The sequence below is a fragment of the Crotalus tigris genome, unplaced genomic scaffold, assembly GCF_016545835.1.
Source record: "Crotalus tigris isolate CLP2741 ecotype Arizona unplaced genomic scaffold, ASM1654583v1 scf7180000024345.2110221, whole genome shotgun sequence".
In the NCBI taxonomy this organism is placed as follows: domain Eukaryota; kingdom Metazoa; phylum Chordata; class Lepidosauria; order Squamata; family Viperidae; genus Crotalus; species Crotalus tigris.
Window position 1 is genome coordinate 1,451,016 of NW_024100514.1, and position 14,436 is coordinate 1,465,451.

Genomic DNA, 14,436 nt, shown 5'->3' on the forward strand with positions numbered 1-14,436 from the left:
AGGCTGGAGACTTTAAAACAAAACAAACCCCTTTTAATATGGGTGACAAACCTGCCAAATAGTCCAAAACACGAACAGCAAATGAGCTCATTTTTTATTGGCTGCTGCTACTTTTATTTTATTGAGACCTGGCCTCAGATATAGACAGACAAACTTACTGTAACTTACTCAGTTGTATATATTAAAGGTTCTGGAACTGTAGGAGGCAAAATAGATAGCAATTCCTTATCTCAGTGGCTGATGTCCCACCTGCTGTTTTCTGGCCAGCATCGCCATTTAAATAGAAATAAATTGAATACAAAATTGGTAAACTTAGGGTTAGTACCATCCTAAGGGAAGAAATAATAGTTCCTAAGAATGCTCTATTGGTGATGATAAAGTGATACCTGTTCCAAAAGTGTAGGACATATTTTAGAACAAATTAAAATTTTTGATACGAATTCAGAAAAGCCCTACTTACAACTTTAGATAGGACTGTGCGTAAGATTCTGAAGTGGGGTCAAGAATTTAGCCTGTTGAAGAGGTTATATTTAATATTAACACTGTGTTAAAGAGGTTATTAATGTTCATAATTGTGAAGATAGAATTTACATATATGCTGGCAGAATTCCAGAAGCAAGACATGCTTATCCCGAGCCAGATGTTCAGTCATTAAGCATTTGGACACTTTAATAACTTTTTCTCTCCTCCAAAAATGAACTAACATGATGGCAAGGTATCACATTCAGCAGACTTCCAATGCACAAGTCACATACTTTTAGAAGATGCCTAACATAGAGGCCAAAAATACTAGCAGTCTGACTTTATTTTAATAAACAGAACTATGATCCTATATATTATTAGTCCTCTTTTTCCTAAATGTTGAGTTTGGAAAGGTAAACAACAAGGCAGTTGTAAACATTTCTTCCTTATTTTGCTTCTGCCACTTCAACCTAGCAATTAATTTTAGATTCATAAGATAAATAAACAGCAAAACTCAAGTCCAAATGAAGGAAATAGTCCACAGGAAACACAATGCAAACAGAAGAGTAGTCACAAGCAAGACGAACAGACCAGGATTCCAAGAAGTATTTTGCAAACGGTTGCCTTCAGCAACCAGCACCGCCCAAACCTCCTCTTTTTATACAGCAGTCCCAAGGCGTTGCCTCTCATTGCCTTCTCCTTTTACCCTGGAGTTGCCGTATTGACTGCTGCTGATTTACTCTCGCTAATTAACGACGTGTGCGAGCATCAGTTAGCAAGTCCATCAGGTGTGAGTCCTCCGAGTCTGACTCATTCTCCTCACATAGCTGAGCTTCATCAGGAACACGACTGGAGGGCCCACGCTCTGCATCAAACCGTGAGTCCTGTAATTCATCAGAGCCTCCCTCTGCCCCGATGGCCCTTCAAATGCCTCCTCCACCTCCTCCTCAGAGTCCTCAGACTCAGCTGTTGGGAGCACAGGCTGGCACGGAATCACAACAATAGGTAGGGAAGCTGCCATGCGGCAGGGAGGCTGGTACAGCAGCAGCAGCCCTACTTGATCCCTTGAGCCCAGCCTAAGAAAGAGGGTCTCACCGCCAGACACCTGTGGGGCCATGCCCCTGAAGGTTGCTAGAGATTATCTGATAACAGTAGCCACACTCCCTCCCCGGACTGTGGTATAGGCTGGTGCCATGCTCGATAACCCCCTGGGGACATTTCTGAAAGAGGATCACCTCCTTCTGGACCCAGCCAGGTCTTTAGGGTTCATCTTTATTCCTGGGGGTGGGGGTATAGCCTTCATGCAGGTCTCAAGTGCCTTCAAAATCATTCTGTATAAGTCTAATGGCAAAACAGCCTATTTTCTGGAATGTAGAATTTAAAAAAAAAGGATGAGAACAAGCATGGAAAAGTCTCTGGGAGGCTAATCATAGCCGTGTCCGCCCTCAGATTGCTCCACCAAATTCCCTAAATCATTTTTAAAGGTCACATTGGAAGCAGTTCACCTCCTACTCCCTTTCTTCCTAAGCCACAAGGGGAAAAAAAGCCCAATATTGGTTTTGGCTTCTGGGGATATTACCAGAAAGCATTCTGTAGACTGGGGGTAGGCAACCTTGGCTCTTCTATGACTCGTGGCTGGCTGGCTCAGGAATTCTGGGTGTTGAAGTCCATGAGTCATAAAAGAGTCAAGGTTGCTTACCCCTGCTGTAGACCAACAGCTGGTCAGGCGAGCAAGATGGTGTTCTTGCCAAAAGAGACTGACACCCTTGATTTATATTTTATCTTTGTTTCCATGCAGCCATGGAAAACAGTCAATCCTTGGATATATACGGTAGATCAGTGGTTCTCGACCTGTGGGTTGGGACCCCATTTGGGGTCGAACAACCATTTCACGGGGGTCACCAAACAACGCAGTCCGCCACTTTTTCCCCCTTTTCCTTAGCTGTGCTACTCCCTTTTATTCTATTGGCTTTTGAAAGCCAGTAGAATAGACTCTCTTGAATAGAGTCTAATTCCATTGGCTTTCAAAAGCCAATAGGAATTGTCCAGGCTGTCTCTGCCCTGCTGAGCCCGCCAAAAGTCCCATTCTGCAAACGGTGCTGCACCAGTTGAGTAGTCCTCAACTTACGACTGGTTGAGTAGTCCTCAACTTACGACCGGTTGGGGGTGACGGCATTAAAAATGTTGAGAACCACTGCGGTAGATGTTTAGCATTCAGCTTATTCTTCCCAAGCAAAAAGGCTGCCTTCTTTAAAGGCTACTCTGTTGATTTCTTTACAAGCAAGAGAATCACAGCAAATTTCCTTCTGATTTGCTCTTCTGCTCATCTATTGGCAGGAATGAGGGAGCCTGTGCAAGGTATTAACATGGCACTGAATTAGGATATTGATCTAAAACTGAAGAGCCAGCACAAGTATTAATAATATTAGTTAAGGACAGCCAGGAACCAGACTGTTAAATTACTCATGTTTATTTATAACAGACCTTCAGCCAGTACAGTACAAAACTTAACAGTAGTATAATCTCCATTACACAAATATGTACTTACAATATATTACAAATACAAAAAAGCTTTTGCAGTAAGAGGTTTTTCTTTTATTTAAAAGCAAGTTTAACCCCACCCAAAAAAAAAAAGGAGGGGAAGAGCGCCACACCAGCAAACCCAATAACAATATACAAATGAAAGCTTGTTAGAAACAAGTGAAGAATATTGTAGCGGGTTGGGGATATTGCACATCTTTTTTGTTCTTCATACATCTGGTTAAAAAATATATATATTTACACAAGTTAAAGAGACCTGGAGTTTTACAAAATTCCTACATTTGTTTTTTAGGCTCTTCATACAGGTGAAAGCAAAAAATAAAAAGGAACACTGATTTCTTAGAAATTTCAGAGCTTTTGTTTCTCTAAAAACAAACCTATTTTCATTTTCACAAAAGGGGGCAAGCAGGAGGTAATATGTAAAGTCCGAAGCAGGATTCTTGTTCCCTGAAGCAGGGCTGAGAGAGATTAGTACCATTCCACAGTGCAGTAGACAGAGTTCACAAATGATGTTCTGGACATCTTCATTTAGATCTAGAACTGTCTTAATATTTCCCCTTCAACAAAAATAATTGGCTCCTGCATAGAGTGGTCCTATTCCCACTAGAAACGGGAAGCAGAGCAATTCTGAATGTGGACTTTGTATGGAGGCACAAAGGATAGATTTTAAAAAACCCAGTAAAAATGACACTTTAGGTGCTTTATCAATGTGGCAATGAAGTGAGGCCAAGCACCCAAGGGCCATCTTTGGCTTTCAAGAAGTCAGTTTCCAACTATCTAAGCTTTTTTTTCTTCCTTGTCAAAATTTCATACCTATTTCAGAAACAGTACATAAATAAAGAAAACTTCATAAGCGTATTTTCTTCTCAACGCCATCTTCCAAGAAGCCAATAAATGCTTTCTCTAATTGACAAATATATTCAGATGGAAAGCACATCTGGTCAGCTGTTCAATATGTTTTACATTGCTTTGACAGAAAATTTAGTCTGCATTGGGGGAACAAAGATATCTTTCCATAATTTTGTCTATTGAAATTAGAAGTAATTCGCATCTCACATGGAAAATATCAGGGCATTGATAATAAAGTTCAGACATCAAGGAGACATCTCAGCAAGAGTCACACTCCTAGCATCTTTAACTCAAATTTAATTTTCTAATCTGTTGAAACAGTATTTATCTTGCTTCATACAGCACATTCAGTTCAGTATGTGGAAAGAAAACAAATATAAACCTTGCTGTTTGATTTCCAGTTTTGCTTAAAATATTGATTACATAAACGTAATTAGTTGGCATCCATTCTTTGCAGAACTGGATAATTTTGGAATTTGGTTATAGGATTTTGTAACTACTAATTCATGTGTGTATGTTTGCTTTTCATTAAAGACAATATAATGCTCTCCAGCTAAAGTAAATGGATTTTATCCCAGTCCTCTGGAATACGTATACCATACTAGAAGCCCAGGAATCTCAAGTACCTAGAGAGAAGTGCTATTTGTCTGATCCCACCAGGGATAAATGCTATCTATATAACTGGGGAGTTACTATACATGCCCTATTTAGATCTAGATTCACATGAGAAAAGAAACATGCATACAACTGAGTTAGGGATTGTTCTCTTTATTATTATTATTATTATATAGGCCTATCTGCACCTTCCCTTTTTTCAGAGGTCTACTTCCATTGTGACACTGAGCACCTGGATGATAAACATCCAGACTTTCTTCAGATGCACAGTTACATGAACAGGCTATACTGCCAGAATTAACTTTTTTTTAGGGAAAAAGTTATCACCAGAGGAATCTAAAATTCTTAGACAATTATTTGAGTAGCTCAATTCTTTCCTAAGGACAAATATTTGGATAACTTGCTCTGAAAGAGGGGCAAATGTATGTGTGGGGGTGTGTGCATATGTATCTATGACACCCACACCCATACATCTCCATACTCACAAAATGGGCAATAAATACAGTGGAGGGGTGGGTTGTTGGGAATATTGGAAATCAGCTTAGAAGTTTTATTATATCCAATAAATACATCTTTGATGTCCAATGTTTTGCTTTTACAGAACTTCTCATAAGTTTGCCCAGGGTGTTAGCAGTAATTATGAAAAAAACCTAAAGATATGTTCTCTCTGATATTTTGGAGCACAGCCCAAATACTATGAGTAACACCTGAATTCAATTATAATCTTATCAAATTGTGTTAAATTTTAAAAAAAAGTCTTCATGGTTTTAAAGTAAGTGGTGAAGGAATCTCACCCTTCAGAGCAAGATAATATTAAACATTCAAATTGCAAGGTGTAAAAGCTGGTTCTGGTGACTTTTTCCATTCAAAGGAGAGCTCCCATAATTCCCTCTAGGATTTAATTCACACAAAACATTCTAATGAGCATTGAAATCATGGAGATTATTACAGGGAAAAAACTATGTCACATGAAATAACGATTTAGATTAACAGTCACAAAGAAATGTTGAATTACTTTAAATGTACATCAATAGAAGACATGAGTACATCAATAGGAGAAAAAAAATCCTTGACCTTAGGGCCAGTAGAACTAAAGGAGCCAGAAGTATGATTCTAATAGGAAAAATATACCCCATAAGAATTGGACTTTCAAACTCCCTTAACAATTTGGCAAAGTGTCTCAGCATGTTTTATTTGTATTGCACAGTATAATCAGAATGACAAAAATTGTAGTAGTTCACTTCTCTTGCGGAAGCTAAAACATACTTTGCTGGGACCAGCTCAAAATGCCTCCCAAGCCTCTAAGATGCCATTCCTATGCTGAATGTGAGAAAGAGGAAAGCTGAAGGAGGAAAGTGATATTGTACCAGATTTTAAATATGGCAGAACAGTGGGATCAGGGTACTGTATTTAAAGAAAAGTTCCACTCCCATCTCCTTGGCCAATTCTCCAAAACATCTCATTCAATCAGGCCTTTCCAGTTAGACAAACTGGCATGGCCTGTTTATTATTTTATTTTTTAAAAAAAGCTCAGCTCTGTATTTCACATTACAAAAGCAAAAAAGAAGGGAAATGAACAAAATGTTGCAGCTTGAGGTTTGCTTTTTAAGTAGAAAAAGAACTGCCTTTGGTTTATCCTGCAAAGAAACAATTCCCTGGGCTGCTGTTGAGTAAATGCAATAAGGGATTTATCTAAACCAAAAGCACTCCCCTTTTTGTCACATCCACTACCCAGCTAAGACTAGAGAGACTATTTTAATCATATACCCCTTTCCGTCAGATGAGATGTTTCCAACAGATAAAGATGGAGCAAGCTCCGGAAAAAGGTAAGCTTCAAGTTTTATTGGCTCAGCATATAGCCCTTCTAATTTGGTGATTACCCTCTTAAAAAACAATTATCAACAAGATTTCCACTCAGACTGGGGAGGTGGAAATGACTGCATAATACCGACAAGTGGTGTTTTATCTCTTGCCTACAGCCTATTATCAGCAGCAATCTGCAACCAATTACAGAATGGAGTTTTTTTGCCCTTGATGATGATCAAAGTTTTTAAGACACAAAAGCACACATAATAAAGTGTCCTTGCAGGGCCCTTGCTGCAGAAATCTAATGATCCCCTCTGACACCCTGGGCCATGTACCTGTGAACAAACAGGACTTGTTACTATGCAGATCTTGCTTCGTTTCTTTTGCTTTTTCAGCAAAATCAGTTTAGAAGTTGTTGCCTTTGATCTGGAAAAAAGATTTCTCTTTAAGAAAACTGAAACTCTCACTGCAAACCTTAGGTCCCCTAAGTTTGGGATGAGCAGTGTGATCTATTCCATGGATATAGAGAACTTTCACCACAAGGCTGCTACTCTCAGATCTTGCTCATGCTTTCTGGACACAGACCCATAAGGCTTATAACTGACTGACACAAACAAGGATAGCTAAACTGACCTGGAAACTAAGTCCAGTTCCAACTGCTCAGCAATAACTGATGCTGGGAATCTGAATGAGGTGTAAGTTAGGCACTGGAACAGAGACACTGGCAGTTTACTCCTCATTCCTTTGGCTCTAGTAGATGTAAAGAAATTCCTAAGCTGACTCCAGCAATCATTGCTAGCATCCTTCTTACCTCTGAATGAAAATACCTCCATCTTACAAATCAATTCCTATTCAGCAAAGCCAGGCTCACCAATGCTGTCTAAAGAACCTGCACATTGGGAGAGAAAAGTTAAAGACATGCACTCACCTAGGAGGCTTACCTCTTCCAAAGCTTGGATTGGCAATCTTTGAGTCTCCAAATGTTGCTGTACTCCCATTAATCCTAGCCAGCTCAGACGGTACTGAGACATGACGGGCCTTGTGAAAGTTACATTTTGCCTACCCTGTTTCTACAGTCTTTAGCAATCATTATTCTTTTAAGTGCTAACCACGGAAGCGCAAAGAAAATCACCTCAGACAACCTATCTGGAGAGAAGACAAGACATCCCAGACTCTTTAGAAGCATCACAGATTTTAACCAGATGTTAAGATTCCTTCACTGCATCCTGGAAACAGCGTTTGTTTCCCCAATGCTGATTCTCGGTCCAATATGGAAAGGCAGCATTCTTCCTATACAAAGTGCTCATCATCTTCCTTGAAACACTGTAGCTCCTTCATCAACACCAGATGCAAAATTCACTATACCTTCTGGGCCCCAACAGAGAAAATAATACAAGTCAGTTCAAAGCTAAGTAGATGCACAGAGGTATTAAGTTCTGGGACCTTAGCGTTCCTAGCATGATACTTTTATACGCTCCGTTTCACAGCCACCCATAAAAAGAAGATATATACGGTTCATCTGAACAGTAATATACCTCAGGCCGTGGCTTTCCTAGCCCCTTAAAAGGGGGAAGCTCTATAATGTGTTTAGCACCTGATCTGAGGTTCTTAATACCTAACATGGTAGCTTAACAGAAATATGGGAACTGAAACCAAAAAAATGTCCAAATGGAAGAAGAAGAGACCTTAACCTTAGAGTCAAGCTTGCTGCTGGTCTGTGTGCCAGCCCTTACTTGCTCCTCAAAAGAGGACATTCCAGGTGAAATAACTGAAAAATCTATTTAGAGGAAGGAAGGAATTAATAAATAACTACAAATGTGAGAGAAAAACAAAAAATGTAAAATTAATTATCAACTTTTAAATAACACACCATAGAGAAAGGCAAAATGTTATGAGCTCCTCCCCGGCTCAAGTTCATTGGATTTTTTTTTTTTAAAACTTAGGGTTCTTTTTTTTTTTTTAAACATTTCTCTTTTTTAGCCAAAGTCAGTGCAAAGGAGTACAAAAGAAATGAACAGTTCCATGCCCAACTAGGATAGAGCACTAGTGATGGGGAGAGATGAATAAGGGGACAGAGTAAGATTAGCCTACTTTATGTTCCCCTCGCACTATGTGGGAAGAGAACTCGTACCGGTCTTGGCTGTGATAGCCACAGATGTTGCATTCAAAAGGGTCTCTGAAGCCATGGCAGCCCATATGGATGGTGAACATGACGTGGTCCAGGAATAAGATCCGGCAGTGCTCACATTTGAAGGCTTTTACCTGTTCCCCTTCATCATTCACCACACGCAGGGCTTCTTTGGCTGAACTGGGAGTTGACCGAGTAGTGGTGGGAATGATGCCCTCCTGTAATTTGGGGTCCTCTTTGGCGTAGGCTGGACTCTGCCGGCTGCTGCTGCAATTCCCAATGCTGGACAGCAGTGGCTGGTGTGAGCCTCTCTCCTCATGGATGCTCTCAGTGTCTGTGGAATCCTGGCAACCATTGCTAGGCGATACCATGCTTGGCTCCCGTGATGCCCGATACACAATCTGTGTCCCATCGGGAAGGTCCTCGTGGCCTTCGGCAGCTTCCCGACTACTTGCAATTTCCAACCTGCCTGGGAGGGGCTGGATTTGAGTGTAGACAGAGCTGATGACAGGTGTGATCTCAGAGATGCAGTTTGTGGGTGGGAGTCTGAGGGGGCGCAAATGTTCTGCTCCCATGAACGACAATGAACTGCCAAAGCTAGGGTCCATGGGATGGTGGGCAGCCACCATCTCCACGTCCTTCTCAAAGCTGGAGTTGACATCATATGCCATATCAGAGAGGCTATACCGCATCTGCTTCTCTCCTCATGCATAGGATAAAAGAGATCAGGGTACAAATTCTAGTATCAGATGGAAAGCCTACGATGAGACTAAGACAAATAATGCTGATAGAAAGCAACATTATAAAAACCTATAGATGGGACGTCTTTCGCCCAGGAAGAAGCACCCAAGACATCCTGTATTGTAATCCAACAACTCTTGGCTCACAAGAACACCAGCCCTTTTTCTAGAAATGCTTGAGATGCACCTTACCTACAAATTTCTGAGGTGTGGAGCGTTTTCGTTTGGTGATGCTGTTGGCTAGTCGGTCAATAAAGATTGGCCGATCTGCTGAGGAATGAAGCATGGAGTCCGGCACCATTTCCAAGTCTCGCATCTCGTCACCTGATAATAAAACAAAATTGGTTTCATTTTGGGTTGTCCACATTAATTCTACCCTATCTTCCTTTTTAAAAATATTTGTGCAAGATTATGAAAGCCATGAATGAATGATACCGATAATTAATTTATTGGAGGGGAAAAAAATCTCACAGCAAAACGGATAAGGTTACAACTTGCAGCCAGTGCTAACTTGAATCAACCCTATTAGAGCCTGTTGTCTACGTCTGTGATTATTCCATTTAGCTTCTGTTCTCCTGCTTCATGGTGTTTAAGTGTCAGCACCTCTCCTGTCTCCCGTCCTGCGTGTTTGGCCACTAAAGCTAGTTTCCATCTGTCCTAGAAATGAGAATCTTAGTCCTGATTTATAAAATATTAATGAAGCTACAGTGACTATAAAAGGCATTTGGAAAAGGGGCTCAGTACCAACTGGGACCAGTTATTTTTCAAACGGATAGCTTCCAGATGTGATAGACTTCCAAATTCCAAAATTCACAATCAACATACAAGTAGTCCTTGTTTAATGACTGCCTCATTTAGCAATCATTCTCAGTCATCTGTACTGATAGCTAAACTACCAGGGCACAGGAGCAGCAATAACTCAACCCACTAGGTAAACCTCAGGGTGGGAAGATTGAGCTATAGAGCTGGTCTGTATAGGTAGCCTGTGCCATCCTCAATGATCCTCCCGTTTTTGTTTTTTTTTTTTAACATTGGCAACATTTCCCAAATGTAGACAATCCTTAGTGGATAATAACCAATGGGTCTCTGTTCCAGCCTAGCAGCAGGCTCACCTTGCTGGCCAGCCAGCGACTGTGGTTCAGTGTTAAGACTTTGCAGGTAGTTGTGACAGCGTTCCTTGTGCTCTTCCAACGTGCTTTGCTGCTTGTAGCTGCGACCACAATAGTTGCATTTGTAGGGCTTGCCAACTGTGGGGGAAGAGACTAAAAAGAAAACAGAAACAAAAGAAGCCCTATAATACAAATTATATTTCTGAACTATCATAGCAAACTATGGATCAGCAAGAATTGGGAAGTGTGGACAGCTTGCTTGGGACCAGACGTATATGATGTAAGCCTGCTACGCTGTCAGTATAACTTCTGTTTTGTTCCCGATTACTAAAAACTGGTGCAGACACGGAATGAAATGAATCAGAATAACAGAACAACAGAGTTGGAAGGGACCTGCTCAAGCAGGAGACCCTATACCATTTCAGACAGGTGGCTGTCCAGTCTCTTCTTAAAAGCCGCCAGTGAGGGAGCACCCACAACTTCTGGAGGCAATCACAGCTATGAGGAACTTCTTCAGAACCACAACTTCTGAAGGAATCACAGGTATCAGTTGGAGAGCTGTTTATATCAAGACGTTTGACTGAGCTACATATGTTTTGGTATACAAATCAGCTAGGAACATTTTGGGCAGGTGTAATGTGTTCTGGAATAAAGGTATAGGTTCACTTTTAGCCACTGATTCTTGAAGAAGATAGTTAGGGCAACAGATAATGCCCACTTGCTGAAATTTCAGGTTTAAAGTTCCGTTTTCTCACCTAAACAATGCACTACACCAGTGGTTCTCAACCTTTTTAATGCCGCGACCCCCAACCAGTCATAAGTCGAGGACTAAACCGGTCGTAAGTCAAGGACTAAACCGGTCGTAAGTCGAGGACTCCCCAACCGGTCGTAAGTCGAGGACTTTCCCTGCCCGGGAGTGCCCCGCATGTGTGGTGCCGCCCCCTGCGCCGGCCGAGGCGTAGCTGGCAAGCGGCAGAGATGGAGCAGGCCGACCACTGGCTGGGCCACCAGCTGGCCCAGCCCAAGGCAGGTAAGGCACCCGCCAGAAAAGGGGAAAAAAATGGCGGACAGCCTTGCTCGGCGACCCCCATGAAATGGTTGATCGGCCCCAAATGGGGTCGCGATCCATAGGTTGAGAACCGCTGCACTACACTAATTTCAGAAAGTTCAGGTGTTGGGTTTTTGTCTCACATATACTTGGAGAGTTATACTTGGTTCCCCATTTGTACAATAAAAATAATATGGATTTTTGTTGCATGGTCCTTGTAAGGACAAAACGAACACTGTCTGAGAATGCAGTTGTGAATCTGGGTTCTCCAGAAACTTATTTTCTCATAGAAACTACTTGGCAAAATTGAGTCTGTAATGCTGACAATAATAAAACCATATGTACACTGCAGAATACAGAAGTCAATGCTTTACACGTAGGGTTGTGCTCCAGAGTTTCAATTTTAGGCTTTTTATTTCCACATTTCCATGCCAACTGATATTTGGCTGATCTCTTTAGAACCTTGAAAAGCTCTTGATTTTAGCTGATAATCTGACATGGAAACCTTTAGTTCTTGTCTTGCCAGTTTCAAAGAGTTATTTCTTTTTCATCTTTTTGAGAGCAGCACAAGACTTCAGTTCCAATTCCTCTCATGAGAAATACTGTAATAACCATTTCCCCATAACGATATCAGATTCCTTCTAGTGCAGTGGTTCTCAACCTGTGGGTCGGGACCCCATTTGGGGTCGAACGACCATTTCACGGGGGTCGCCAAACAACGCAGTTCGCCATTTTTTCCCCCTTTTCCTTAGCTGTGCTACTCCCTTTTATTCTATTGGCTTTTGAAAGCCAATAGAATAGACTCTCTTGAATAGAGTTTAATTCTATTGGCTTTCAAAAGCCAATAGGAATTGTCCAGGCTGTCTCTGCCCTGCTGAGCCCACCAAAAGTCCCAGTCTGCAAACGGTGCTGCACCAGTTGAGTAGTCCTCGACTTACGACCGGTTGAGTAGTCCTCGACTTACGACCGGTCGGGGGTCACGGCATTAAAAAGGTTGAGAACCACTGTTCTAGTGGTTCTAGGCAATTGGTACTTCTAGTAGAAGGAGGAGAAAGAGGTCCATGGACTACTGTGTAAATAACTTTTAAGCACTGTATTTATTTGTTTGTTATTTGTTTATTGGGGGTGAATTCCCCATCCTAAACTTCATATGAGATGAAGCTGATTCACTGTGAAAAACATATGAATGCTTTCTAACCTACCCATTCTTGATTTTAATATTCAAATTAATTCTTAGGGCCTAGTTTCTGGAACAAATAATAAAATAATGAAACAGGAAATACAATTTCCCAGCTTACTTTAAAAAAGATGCAATGAACAGAGAAAGACTATGATAACTTTGACATTTGTTTAGGAATTGAATTTGTAGCAAAACTGGTAAAATGCAAATAACCAGCTCAAACATTTACAGCTACAGAGAGAACAAAAAGGAACGTTTTTGAAATGAGGTGATCACACAGGAGGAAACCCCAGTCTATTCATCCTGGTTGGACCTCATTCTAAACAATGACATGTGCTGATCTGGGTTACAATTTCTCGATTTTGTTTTGTAGGCAGATCTTCATAGATAAAAGGAACTGCCTCACTCAAGGATAGCATATCATGTTATAGGGTGGATGGGAAGGGAGATGATAAATTATTCCTGTCTTACCTCCCCCAGGTGGACAAGCTATTTTTACAGCTGCACAACCCCAAACAGTAATAAGGATGTTGCTATTCCCATTTCTGCTATTTTTTCCATTAATAATCTGCTGGTGTATGATTTTATTATTTGCATATACTAACTATCCCAATACTTATGTTTTATTTCCCATATCTATAACTGACAGTTGTGTTTGTCACTAAACACCTGGAAGTTTGGTGAAAAAAAATATATAGTGATGCAATAAAGGATGGGAAAAGAAAGCACTGCTTCTCTACAGAGTCAAACTCTGCAGAAATGCCCTTGGTGAGTATACTGTGAATCAATAGTTTGAACAGATTGCAACTTCATATATAGGAATAACTACTTCCTTGTACCTTTTTTTTATAAAGTGATACTATAAACACTATAAGCAATGGCTCTTCTACTGAAGCTGAATTTCCCAATGAATAGACCATGGCTTCTAGGATATAACTGGTGATTTATCAAAACATGCTTTTTCAATGTAAAGTGCTAAACTACTAAAACTCAGAGATTGCCAGGAATTAAATATCATCTTCATGGTGTTTGCAGCAGTCTTTTCTAATATAGCCATAAATAACTGGAAGTTAAGTATAAGCAGTAAGAGTAAATCTGCTGATGATACCCACCAATTTGAAGCGATTCAGTCAAAAATGTAGCTTAGACCTTCAAAGTTATTGGTTGAAACTAGGGAATAAGCATTCAAGTAGGAATGGCAACTCAGTGTAAGCAAGAGATGTCTATTATGGCAAAAAACAACAACAACAACCCAAGAGCTTTCCCATATATCCTGATGGTGTCTAACTGGTGGTGATTACCAGGCAAGAAAATATGGGGTAGTAATGAGGATCTGGAGAGACTGGTCAATGTAATGTGCAGCAGCACAATTTTAAAAGTTAAACTGCAACTGAAACCAGAGATTTTCTTTTGGAATGAATGGACAAGCAACAAAAAAAAAGTCATGGAACTCTCCTTTTATGTATGACAACTGCAGTGAGACATATCCTCAAAAATGGAAAGATTCCAAACTACCTACAACAGAGGAATGGCTGGTGAAGATGATGGAATGTCTGGAGATGGCTAAAGTAACTTCTTTGATCAAAGAAAAAAAAACAATACCTACATTTATGATTGACTGGAAACTCCTTATGGATTTTTTTTGCATGAAATGGAAAGAAAATGCATTTATGATTTGTGGTTTTGATTAGAAAAAAAGACTGGATAACAGAAAAAAATACTTATATATTACATAGCTGTACACATATTTGCTGCAAAAAAAATTGATTCCCTTCTCTTCCCTTCCTTTCCCACTTTTTACTTTTCTTTCCTGCTTCTACTCTTTTATTAGTTTGTGTTAGTTTTAAATGCTTTGTAAAGCTTTTAATAAAAAAATATTTTAAAAATCTAAAATACAGCTCAGTGTAAATCACCCCAAAAAGCGATGCACGGAATTATTAGAGGAAAAAAAAAATGAA

General features: G+C 40.3%; 1 protein-coding gene across 5 annotated transcripts in view; it reads right to left on the reverse strand.

The window, feature by feature from the left end:
- Positions 1 to 2,916: 2,916 nt before the first annotated feature.
- IKZF4 (IKAROS family zinc finger 4) overlaps positions 2,917 to 14,436 on the reverse strand; it is an 80,790-nt gene continuing 69,270 nt past the window's right edge. For all 5 annotated transcript variants that reach the window (XM_039326757.1, XM_039326758.1, XM_039326759.1 and 2 more), the window contains 3 exons: positions 10,254 to 10,403; positions 9,334 to 9,465; positions 2,917 to 9,104 (listed from right to left, as the gene is read on the reverse strand). In XM_039326757.1, coding sequence (XP_039182691.1) covers positions 8,356 to 9,104; positions 9,334 to 9,465; positions 10,254 to 10,403 — 1,031 coding nt within the window. In that variant the 3' untranslated portion in view covers positions 2,917 to 8,355. The remainder of the gene's footprint in view (positions 9,105 to 9,333; positions 9,466 to 10,253; positions 10,404 to 14,436) is intronic.